Source organism: Pteropus alecto, unplaced genomic scaffold (genome assembly GCF_000325575.1).
Source record: "Pteropus alecto unplaced genomic scaffold, ASM32557v1 scaffold45, whole genome shotgun sequence".
Lineage (NCBI taxonomy): Eukaryota > Metazoa > Chordata > Mammalia > Chiroptera > Pteropodidae > Pteropus > Pteropus alecto.
The window spans coordinates 5972347-5985313 of record NW_006442491.1 but is presented as its reverse complement, the minus strand read 5'-3'; the positions used below and the strand labels follow the sequence as shown (position 1 = coordinate 5985313).

Genomic DNA, 12967 nt, shown 5'->3' with positions numbered 1-12967 from the left:
AAAGAATTTTACACATGTGATTATCTCTGTTCATTATTTTTGCCTGGTACCAGACAACCTCTTCAATTTACAGGTTCACACCATTGTTAACCTTTGGTAAATTTTGTTTAAAAATTGCTTCTGATAGAGATGCCCAATAAACATATGAAAAGATGCTCAAGGTCACTAATCATCAGAGAAATGCATATTAAAACCACAATGAAATATCACCTCAAACCTGTCAGAATGGCTATCATCAATAAATCAAAGAACAAGAAGTATTGGTGGGGATGTGGGGAAAAGCAACCTTCATACACTGTTGGTGGGACTGCAAATTGGTACAGCCACTGTGGAAAACAGTCTGTAGGTTCCTCAACAAATTAAAACTGGATATACCTTTTGACCCAGCAATTGCACGTCTGGGTATTTAGCCAAAGAAAACCAAAACAATAATTAGTAAAGATCTATGCACCCCTATGTTCATGGCAGCACAATTTACAATAGCCAAGATATGGAAGCAACCTAAATGCCCATCGACAGACAATTGGATAAAAAAGCTAGTGTTCATATAGACAATGGAATATTACTCAGCCATTAAAAAAATGAAATCCTACCATTCACAATGACATGCATGGATCTAGAGGTTATTATGCTGAGTGAAATAAGTCAGACAGAGAAAGATAAACACCATATGATTTTACTTATATGTGGAATTTAAGGAACAAAAAAAACAAACAAATCAAAAACAGACTCACAAATATAAAGGACAATCTGGTGACGGCCAGAGGGGAGAGGAGAAAGAGGTGAAGGATTAAAGAAGAATATATTAGTAGTTAACAGATAGATGGTCATGGGGATGGGGAATGCACTCGGCAATAATGTAATGGCTAGGTGGAGAGCCAGAGGAGAGAAAGAGCAATCAGGGAGATCGTTTCATAAACTATATCAATGTCTAACCAATGTACTGTATACCTGAAACTAATAATAAAATAAAATTTTAAAAAAGATTGCTTCTGTTTGTTCTAAAGTTTTGTTTGAAAACAATGATTTAGTACTGTGTGTAATTTCTTTGCAAACTCATTTAAATTCTCTCACATCATATTAATTAAAAGGCTATTTCTTCAAAGAGCCCACCCTGAAATGATCTTATAGTAAAGTGCCCAACATTTTCTGCTCCATCACATCTTATTAATATTTTTCCTATAAGATAAAACCTCATTTAACTGCCACATGACATGCACACTCCTTAAGAATTAATTATTATACATTCCTTGTTTATTGTCAGTCTGTCCCCATATGAATTTAAGATTTATAAGAGAAGACACCTTTGCTCTTGTCACTACTGTATTACTGGAATCTAAAAAATGTGCCTACATAGAATGGCACGGAACTGACGGCACTGAAATAACTGATATGAAATAAATCATGGAATGAATAATATGTCTATAATTCATATATATGCACATATATGTTTGTATGTATGCATATAAAATTCTTGTAAAGTTTGTGTGCTTTTGTTTCAAGTAAATTATTTTTTCCATCTATTAATGTGGGAATTTTGCATATAATGAATAACTATACACTATTAAAGTACTGACATAGTAACTTACAACCAAGCAGTTCATGAGCTACAAAGCTCACTTAAAAAACAAGTTGCTCTGTACATTTAATATGTACACAAAACTTCCACTTTTTATTGTCAACATTAACTTGAGACATGAAGAGTAAATTGTAGAAACAAACTTGACTTTGAAACAAACTTGACTCTGGAACTAAAGCCTCATGGGAACACTGAACTATAATTCATACCTGAAGTTTCTTCGATTTTAAATAGAATACTATTATGATAGTTTAAATTCACCCGGACTCAAGATTTTTTACATGTCAAGGAACCATTATATTTACAAAGAGGTATTTCTCCTTATATTGTATATTTGATAAGAAAGGGTGGAAGGTATGGAAGTGTTAAGGAAATACTACGTCTTACAAAATCACTTTTAAGACTGCCATAAGAAACTATAAAAATAGTGCTGAAAAACAATACTTAGGGAAAGCAGCCTAATTAGATAGTGACTACTGAAAGATTTTCAGTTAGTTTGACCCAAAATTCCAAAAGAGCTGTGTGTATACAAGGTTTCCTTCAGTTGAAGTGAAAATAATGATAATAATAAATACATTCACTTAGAAGATAAACATTAATTTTAAGATTCTTTCTTTTTTGCTTAATAGTATTTTAAAAACTAGTCTTTGTCCAAAAAAGAAAAAAAATTACTAACATATCTATACACTCTGGATATCTGATCTGATGTATGAAATGACTACTTGCGCCTAATAATTTCAGACTTATCATCTACTTCTCCTCCATGTTTGATGCTAAATTAACTTTTATGACTTTACTTCTCATTAAGTGGAAGTATAAACATTAATGTAGCCTTTTTCAACAGAAAAAAAGGGTAAATCTATACTGAGGAATTTATTGCTGAGAAGTTGTAAATTGATTAAAATATTTAAAATTTATCATAAAATTTATGAAAAAATTCATTTACTATCACTTTCAAATCTTATGTTCAGAAAATGTTTAAAATATGTAGAATAAAAATAAAGGATAAAAATTAAAAAGATATCTTTGACAGGTGAGTAATTGAAATAAAACTTGGTAACACTTATAAGCTAATACCTAAAAGAAGGACACTGATAATGCAATCAATTCATTTACTTTATAAAACAAATGTTAATTGGAGATAATTATTTTATAACTTACCTCTGCATACTTTAACTTCAATGTTTTATGCATTTCTCGAAAACGACTGTAACGCCTGAATACAGTCCACGTCTCATCTAGGACAGTAATCTATGAACCAGAAAAATCAAAATAAATCAGCATTAATTAGAGGAAAAAGTGACTAAAATTTGTTTTAAATGATTTAAAAATTAACGAATAGTGATTAGCATGCAAAATTTCTCCAGAATTGAAAACATTAATCTAGCTGCATAAATAAGACTTATAAATAATAATTGCTCTCTACTTAAGCATGTGCCTCTGGTTCCCAAATCTGGTTATAAGCAGCACGTGCCTATGTAAAGTGAGAGACAGTTACCTCTTAATGACTTTTGAAAAGTATCCCTCAACGTTCAACTTGGGTTGCACAAAGAAAATCCCACAGGGTGACCTTTCTGTCATGGCAGTGTGCCCATACAAAATGTTGGTACAGGTCACCAGATGCCATTGGAGTAGACAGGAGGGAAGGAAGCTATATGGACAGGAAAAAGAAATCATGGAAATAAGATTATCAGATTAAGCATGTAAGCAAGAATCTAATGAAGACATTCTTATCTGATTTTGAAGATCAAGATTAGGAGAGAGAGAGAGAGAGGTGGAAAAGCAGAGAAAAGAAGACAGGAAGAGGAGGAAGGAGAAAGGAGAAGAAGAAGAAAAATGAGGAGGGTAGGAAAAGGAGAAAAAAAATCTTTCTGTAGCTCAATGATTATTAATATGAACACACAACAATACGTTTTGCTTTATTTCAGAGGAAGAATTCTCAATCCAGCCCTTCACCTGTAGTTGCTGTTGAATGAGCTGGGTGGAAACTCTGGTACACACAGCTCACATACTGAGGTCACAGTGACAAACAGAAGCTGGTAGACAATGCCAGCCTTTAGAATCACACCAAAAGCCAGGCTAATGAGTCTCAAATTCCTATCTCAGTTCCCACCTTTCTTCTGAACTGCAGATCCAAGTATCCAACCTAGAGATATCTCTTTTTGGATGTCGCACAGGAACCTAGAATTCAATGTGTCTAAAATTGAACTCGACATATTCTCATTAGAACTTGGTTCTTCTCTGGTATTCCACCTCAGTGTATTTCACCACCTTCCACCAAGCTATGCCAGACAGACATTGAAGCCATCTCCATCCCCTTCTTCACACCATGTCCACAGAACAAGCACTAGCTCCTGCTCTCCATTTATCTCTTAAACATTGCTTAGAGCTCTATTCATCCATCCTTCACCATAACCACCATCTTAACCCTAGACAATCGGGTCACATGTGGCCTCTGCCAGGGCCTCTCCCAGTTGTCTGTATCATATTTACCTCCTACAATCTTTTCTCTGCACAACTGACAGGAAAGTTTTTAAAAACTTAAATGCGATCATTTCACCTTCCCACTTAAGACCCTCCCTAGTGCTTCACATTGATCTTAGAAAAGACTCACATTTTCAACCTTAAAGGCCTAATTTTTTAATTTTTAACCACTGCCAGCAGCAAACTCACCTCAAGCCTCTCTTCCACTAGGTATCTTCACTCATGCCACACTCCCTAAGTGCACATATTCCTTCCATCTCAGGACCTTTGCATGAGCCATCGGTCTGTATGGGAAGCCTTATCCCACACTTTAGAGAAATAAACTTCTTGAGCACAATAATTCAACCTGATTCTCCAGCAAGTAAATCATAGGGGACAAGCAGGAAAGTAGACGCATCAGTACACAGGATACACATGTGGGTTGTTTCAGAGGAAGAGTGAGTCTTGACTCTTAGTCATTCTCTGGTTCACTCATTTCCCAAAGTGGCAAATGAGATGATTTGGGAGTGTATAAGGATGGTCATTTTTTATTTTCATCATTCTGGCTCTGTATTCATTATTCACAATTGTTTAAATTGATATGTTTCTTATGAGTTTCCTCTAAAAAGATATTTCTATAAGAACAAAAGGTAAGTGTATTTACAAAAATTATTATGTAAAAATAGTACAGGTGCTCTGCAGCTGTAAGTTTTTAAAGCTGGTTATGCAAGTCACTCAAGCTTGGGAAATGCTGCTGCTGGCAGCTAAGCTGGGGATCCTTTCTCTCTGGTTCATGCCTCAACAGACCCGATCCCACTGAGCACAGTGAGCAAGGCCAGCACAATCAGCAGGGGTGTGATGGCTTTCTTAGGGCAAGGGCAGAGCAATATGCTTCCTTGGCTGGACACACACCGGTGTCAAAGAGAGAACTGGAACAGATGTGGGCATGATGCGGCCGACCTGCCAAGAAAGTTCAGAAAATTAATGGAATCACACCCGTGACGTGGGAATAAGAAGACGTAGGATGCTCATAGGTGAGACCATCCTATCCTGGGACTTTGGATTCCAGAGAAAGTTACCCAAGAATGTTAGGTGACCCTCATCCCCCAGATTCTAATGCCCCCTGGCTCTCCATCCTTGCCCTGAAATTCTTCCACTGTAGCTCTTGAACTCATGGGCAATCAGCAAGATCCCTTAGATCCTCAGCGCCTTCCGGGAGCATGCCCTTCATCTTTGTTCTAACTGAAAGCTGGCTGAGGAACCACTTCCTGTGCAGCCTTCTCAAGCAGGGACTGTTTTCTCTCAATACTCTTCATCCCATTGTGCCGGGAGGTGGGCAGACATTCTTGTTCTTCAGTCCAACTTCCAAACCACTGCTCCTCCACCTTTTCTAAAATCCCTTCTCTGTGAAGCTCACGCCTTCAGATCCTGCCACTCTACTCACCTTTCTTGCAGGTATCAATTTGCCTTAGTCACTTCCCCAATTCCTCAAAGGTTTAAGGTTCTGCTCAGTGTCATCTGCTCCAATGGACTATGGGACTATGGAACTCCTGCCATCATTCTTGATAATTTTGTTAACCAACACATGATCCCTCTAATATCCTGACCTCTTGTTCCTTGACCTCTGCCCTTGCTCCTTTCTCACTCAATTTGAAAAACATAGTGATCATTATAACTCTTCCCTTGAATTCAACCTCAAATCTCTGTTCTACCCTAGGACTAAGCTAAACCACAACTCTGGTTAAATTTGTCTCCTTCTTACCAATCTGTACCTTCTGAACACAATGTGGTTGAAGAAAAATACACCATCTAATGAACTGGTCTCATTTTAAGTCATAATCACTACCTTCAAGTCAGCTTAGATGCCTCCCACCAGTCATGGCACATTTCCCAATTCCATTCGCTCTTCCATTTTCTTCGATAATAGTTATCTAAACAGTTTACTCCATCTTTCCCCTCAAGCCTTCATCGTCTCTTGCCCTGTCCTCACTCTCAACTGATAACCTTAATTCCTATTTCACCGAGAAAATAACAATCAAAAACACATTTCCACAAGTACTCTCAACCAAATCTACTCATCTGTCACTATCTGCCCTGTACTTCATCATTCTTCCTGTTACCAGGCCTGAGATACAGATCAGTGCTCCTGGGCAAGGCCAACCCCTGTTCTGAAACACTTAATTCCATCCCTCTTGCCGCCTGCAGGACATTGTAATAAGCAATTTTCTCTTCTCTCTCCTGTACCAACACATTCCCAGTCTCTACTAGATTATTCTCAATAGCATTTAAACAAACTATTCTTTCTTTCATTAAACACCCATCAACACCTCCCTTCCCAACTACCACTCCATTTCTTTCTTGAAAGGGTTTATTCTTAATGTCATTAATTTCCTTCCTCCCATATCCCTTGAATCCACTCCAATCTACTCAGCATTCTACTGAAACCACTTTAATACTATTAACAAGGTCATCGGCAACCCCTATGTTGCTAAATCCACTGGTTAATTCTTGGTCTTGACCTTACTTGATCTATTGGCAGGATTTGACATATTTGACAGATCCTCCTGGTAACACATTTTTCATTTCGCTTCCAGGTTGCTACATTCTTTTATCTGAATTTTCTTTGCTAGGATTTCTCCTCATGTCTCTGACCTCTGAAGATCAAAGTGCCCCAGGGCTTAGTCCTTGAATATGTTTTATTTTATATCTATACTCACTTTTTTGGTGATCTCATCCCTAGATGCTTATTTCTCTCCTGAACCCAGACTCATATATCCTATGGCCTACTTGATATGTCTTCCTACCTGGATGTGTAACGTGCATCTCAAACTTAACCTGGCTAAATTCTGCAAAATTATGCTCATCCAAACTCAATCCCCTTCCCACTTCCCCATCTCAATAAACGACAATGCCATTCTTTTATTTGTTCAATCCAATAACTTTGGCATCATCCTTGATGCTCCTTTTTCTCTCACACCTCTCATCCAATCAGTCAGCAAATTCCTTCTGACAAAGTTCAAATAATAATGAGAATCTGACCACTTCTTATCATCTCCACTGTTAACATCTTGCTCTAAACCACTATCATCTCTTGCTCAAATTGTTTTTAACGGCTTCCTACTTGGTCTCCTTGTTTCTGTTTTTGTTCCCTCTCTCTAATTTTCCCTTTGTTTTTTTTTTTTGTTTGTTTGTTTGTTTGTTTTTTCTCAACATGGCTGTCAAAACGGTCCTGTTAAAAATTAAGTCAGATGAGGCTGGTCCTTTGCTCCAATAGGATATCCTCCCAAAGCATTTCATCTCATCCAAGATACAAATTCAAGTTCTTTTATCAACCTACAAGGATCTCTGTGATCTCTCTCCTTCTTGGTTTCATCTCCAGCCACTCTCTCCCTTGCTCAGTCTGGGTCCTTTGTGTATCTAGAATACATCAAATATGCTACATAGTAAGTATGGCCTCGGGGACTTTGTATGTGATTTTTCCTCTTTCTGGCATCTTCTTTTCACAAGACTAGTGCCCTCACTTCCTTCAAGTCTTTGCTCAAAAGCCACTTTCTAAGTGAAGCCTTTTCTGGATACACCATCGAAAACTGCATCCCCCTTTTTCCATCTCCACACTACTTACTCCTCTATTTTCCTACTAAACACTTCTTACTACCTAACATTACTTATATATGGGTTTATATATGTTTGTTTGTTTGTTTTGTCTCTTTCCTACTAGAATACAAACTCCAGGAGAGCAGAGATTTTTAGCTGGTTTTTATGGCACCTTAGAAGAGTCCTTGACACATCACAGGCATTCTGAGAAGAGTTTGGAATATGGAGCCCTGAGATGGGGGCTTAAATACACTCATGCTCTTACTGACAATGAACCAGCAATGCCTTTTTTCTTCTCTCTGTGTGAAAAAAGCCCTCAAGAAAGCCTCGAGCCAAATTAGGATAAGGTAAACTGGACACCTAGCTCATGGGGCTTTAGTCTGCAGTTCTGTCACTTCCACAGCTCATTAATATTAAACTACTTTGTGAAATCTCTGATTAATGAAATGGCTGCTCTAAACTTACCTCACAACTTTGAGTTTCGTACTTATAAGGAATGCCAATTTTTCTAACAACATGCATAAAGCAAACCAGTGGGAGGACATGACACAGCTAAGTGATTTTCTGGGCAGTAGATATTAAGGGCATTAGGGCACAAGATGACAAGACAGTAAGAAGAAAATAAAACCCCTGAGAGGGCCCACAGAAGCATCCAATGCACTTCCTTCTGCTTTCTTGACATCATCCCTAGTGCTTATACTGGGATGTGGGATGCTACCATGGCAGGTATGCATATCCGGGAAAAGACAGAGAAAGACGGCCCAATGTGGAGAGGGCTATTCGAAGATGTGCACATGTTTTATTTTGTTTTTTTGTTTTTTTTAATTGTGCTGAATGAGGTCAGTAATGGTATCAGAGGGGTCTCTGTTTTCACTGTGTAACCCTGGTGACTCCAGGAGTCTCATCATTAAAGAAGAGGCAGCAGATTCTCTGTAACCATTAATGCTGTGTATATAATAAGTTCTCTAAAGTGTTAAACAATGAAGATCATTATTGGTACATGCTGGGTAATGATTTATTTTGTTGCCTTATATCTTACTTGATAGTTTAATAAATTCACATTAATAAACTCACATACAGATCTCAATGACTTATGCCCTCAGTGTTGAAGTCTATAGTTTAAACTGGTAGTTCTCAAAGTGTGATGCCTGTCCCGTAGCATCAATTTCACTTGGGAACTTGTTAAAACGCAAGTCCTGAGGTCTTACTCACACTTACTTAATCGGAAACTCTGGGGTGGGGTCTAGCAACCTATGTCTTAACAAACCCTCCAAGGGATTCTGATGCAGGTTAAAGTTTGAGCATCCTGCTGTAAATCAGATATGGTCACATCTCAATACCTTCCCACCCACCCCCTCCAAGGCCAAAGACCTTACCCATGACATTCAGGGCTTTTTCCAGGCTGATCCAACACTAGCTTTCTAACCCCATCTCCCAGTGGATTAAAAATCTCACACTTTAGGCAAGTTACCGACAAAGAAATATGGCACATCTGTCGATTTATGGAAGAGTCTTTTGAATGGTCTCGGTCATATACTCTGTTCTGTGACTAGAGAATACCTGTTCAGCCTCCGGGAGGGGAGCGGAAGGTACACCCACACAACAGCTCCTCCCTCTGGAAGAATCATTCTCTCCTCCATGATTCCTTACCATGCAGTTCACACTATGATCAGGGCATACATCACAGGACATTAATTATACAACTAATGTTATACTAATTAATTTATATAACTGATATTAATGGTGTAAATGTCTCTTTACCCTACAAGATTTTAAGCCTTTGGCAGTTATTGAGGTAGTAGTGAGAGGACTCTCTTGTAGAAATAAACATTTATTGGGCTACCACTATGTGTCAGGCACTATTCTCGATGCTGGTGGTTTTCTGAGAGATGCAGTTAAGATTATTTTGCTCTTCAAATCAGGTAAGGATTCCAGGCGTGGCCCAGATCAGTCGAAATGGAGAACAAGGCCTGCTGCAATCTTGGCTGCAATTACTCTGTTCTGGTGGTTTCTTTGAGATTCATCTGAATCATATTAATTAAATTATTCACACAATGGTATGTTTTTTTCACCTACACTGAGAATATGGTACATTCTCGATATTATTTGTAACACAAGTCTATAGCGAGGAACAGATGGATTTCCAAATTCTTCACTCTTGAGTTTAACCTGAGTTCAGGTTAAATACAAGGATTACAAAGGCTCAAACTTCCTACTTTATACATAGAACATTTAAATCTCCCCCTTGTCTATCAACATGTAAACAAAGTGAGGACAATGATGACGAAGAATGGAGATCATCACTAGCCATGACAGAAATGGCTAGCAAGGCAACCATAGGTGTCATCTCTCCATAGGAAATGATCAAATCCTTTCTCTATAACAAAGACACTTTCACACATAGAGCTGGAGACATGGCACATACGAGGTTTGGAAAAACTACACAGAAAGGAGGAATATGTGTTTAAGTCCTATTTTACCCCCAATTAAAATTTGGCGTGGGATGAGGATAGAGAGAGGATCGTCATGACAAATAAATCAGATCAAAACTCTCAATTACTTTCTTTGATGTTGAGAATGTCGGGCATCACTACTTCTTATCTTTGAGGAGCAAATTTTATCACTTCTCTCTCACTAAATGGTTCTACAGATACAAATTCATCTTTTCCAGGCCATAAAATGATCAAGTACAATTTAAACACCATAAATAAATCCACAAGATGAACTGCATTTACTTATAAACAATTCTTATTTGAGTGCTTTCCACAAATTTATATTATATACATACTTTGCTGATTTAAGAATTGTTATTTTTAAGATCTGTCTTCAATATATATTTGCTGTGTACATCTATCTGTGTATAGAGTAAAATCAACAGTTTTTATCCAAAGAATAATCTGGCCCCCATTTAAACAGTTACTTATAGAGTCCTCTTTAACAATACTTACTTTTTAACAACATTTGGAGAAACTATGTCAAGTACGAAAATATAAATGTCCTTGTATTTAGTAACAGTTTGGAGGAAATGATCTTATATCAACCTAGTATATACTAAAAAAAGTTGTCATACTTTTGCAAAACATAATCTTATGAATCAACATAACTATGAACATGTTTGAAGAAACAAAATACTTTCCAAATGTTTAAATCTGTTTAGTAACGTGCATTAATGCATTGAGTTTAATTAAAATCTCTTCAGACAACTGTTGCAGACGCAACTAAACCGAAGGTGGTAAAAGAAGCCAACACTCCCATTAATCACAGCGATACCTGATAGATAGCACAGACTGCCATTCAATTACTCCTGTCCCTGGTCAACCTCTAGGATTGCCAAATCTTTCTGAGGACAGACAGCACCAGTGCTTCTGGATTTCCACTAGGCATGCTCACCCAGCGTTCACTGTTTGTCTTCACTGTGACTGCCGATAACCTCTCCTGGTCTCTTAGCTCACTTCTTCTCTTCTAATCACTCACGTATGTGCCCAGACTGGACACCAGGTCAGTCTTCGTGCCAGTGGGACACTAACATCTTAAAATCCCTAGCTGCCTAGACGTTCTGGTGGGTCCCCATCAGAACAATCCCCCAAATCGGGCAACCGATAGTGAGAGCTTTCCTCCTTGAAGAACACCACCCCTCCCAGGAAAGGCAGACTGCATCGGCATGAAATTCATGCAATTTTAACTGGACAAGGTCACTCTTGGAAATCCTTCCAAATTACATTCTTTGTGATGAGTATTTCAAAATGTTCACAATTTTCAATCCTAACGAACAACAATCTTATTTTACTGAGATGATTAGGGTTGCCTAAGACCAACTCCCTGAGCATCTTACCTTTTCAGCCTATCTCAAAAAGACACTGTTGCAATATACATAATCTTCCTTATTCACTTCTGCCTGAGAGCCCCTCCCAAGGCTGGCCTTAGTCTGCACTATTTCCTATTACCAATACATCATCTGTACCTGTCTGCCCTTGGGCCTCTGTCCTGGTGTTTCCATTACCTAGAATGCCCTCTGTGCCTCTCACTCTCATCTCCAATCACTGAAATCCACCCATCTTTCTCAGGCAAATAAAAATGTTAAGTCTTCTTGATCATCCCTTAATGACCTCCTTTCCTCTGCACTGTCCTACTTTTCTGCATGTTTCTCTACCCCCACTTTGCAGATCCATGAGTACATGAACTGCTTATTCATCTTTTCTGTCTCTCAACAGCTTGATATTTAGACTATGAGCTTTTAAAAAATATATTACAGATACCAAATAAATATTTGTTAAATAAGAAAGAAAAAAAAAGAAAGAAGGAAGGAAGGAGGGAGGGAGGGAGGGGGAGAGGGAAGGAGGGGAGGCCAGTCGCTTTTCAATAAATTTCCACATTTTTCAATGCCCTTCCTATTGTGAAACGCGGGCAGCCGAGTGACATATATTTTAATTCTTTCCTGACTTAACAGTAATTGTTTAAAATTTTTAGAGTATAGGCATTAGAGGGGAGGGTAAAGAATTGTAAAACAAAGAAAGAAAAAATGTCATTTACCAAATTCCTTTTGGAGAAAGGAGTCTATCGATTTAGAAGAAATACTGTGATAAACAATTTGGGGAGGGTAAGAATGAGTGCAGGTTGTGAAACTCCTAAAAAACACAGCAAGAAACGAACAGTGATCTCTGAATTGCCTGTAGAGAGTGGGTCCTATTAACTTAAGAGCCTTTTGGTTATTAGTGTCATAATCCCTAGATTTTTTGTTTTTTAAATTATTTAATTTTTTAATTATAGTTGACACACACATTATATTAGTTTCAGGTGTGCAACATAATGATTCGACATTTATATACCTTATGAAGCGATCACAGCTATAAGTCTAGTAACCATCTGTCACTACACAGAGTTGTTATGATATTATTGACTATATTCCCAGTGCTGCACACTATCCCTGTGACATTTTATAATTGGAAGTTTGTACCTCTTAATCTCCTTCACCCATTTTTTTTTTTTTTTTGCCCATTCCCCACTCCCCTCCCTTCTGGCAACCATCAATTTCTTTTCTGCATCTATGAGTCTATTTTTGTTTTGTTCATTTTGCTTTTAGAGTCAACAGAGAAAATCAGACAGCATTTGTCTTTCTCTGTCTGACTTATTTCAATTAGTGTAATACCCTCTAGATCCATCTATGTTGTCACAAATGGCAAGATTTCATTGTTTTTTTTTTTATGGCTGAGTAATATTCCATTGAATATATGTACCACTTCTTCTTTATCCATTCATCTATCAATGGACACCTAGGTTGCTTTCAAATCTTGGCTATTGTAAATAATGCTGTAATAAACAAAGCGTGCACAT

The 12967-nt window shown here is 37.7% G+C and overlaps 1 protein-coding gene across 4 annotated transcripts in view; it reads right to left on the bottom strand.

The window, feature by feature from the left end:
* KIF16B (kinesin family member 16B) overlaps window positions 1–12967 on the bottom strand; it is a 278826-nt gene that overhangs the window by 52791 nt on the left and 213068 nt on the right. For all 4 annotated transcript variants that reach the window (XM_025039945.1, XM_025039946.1, XM_025039944.1 and 1 more), the window contains one exon: window positions 2741–2830. In XM_025039945.1, coding sequence (XP_024895713.1) covers window positions 2741–2830 — 90 coding nt within the window. The remainder of the gene's footprint in view (window positions 1–2740; window positions 2831–12967) is intronic.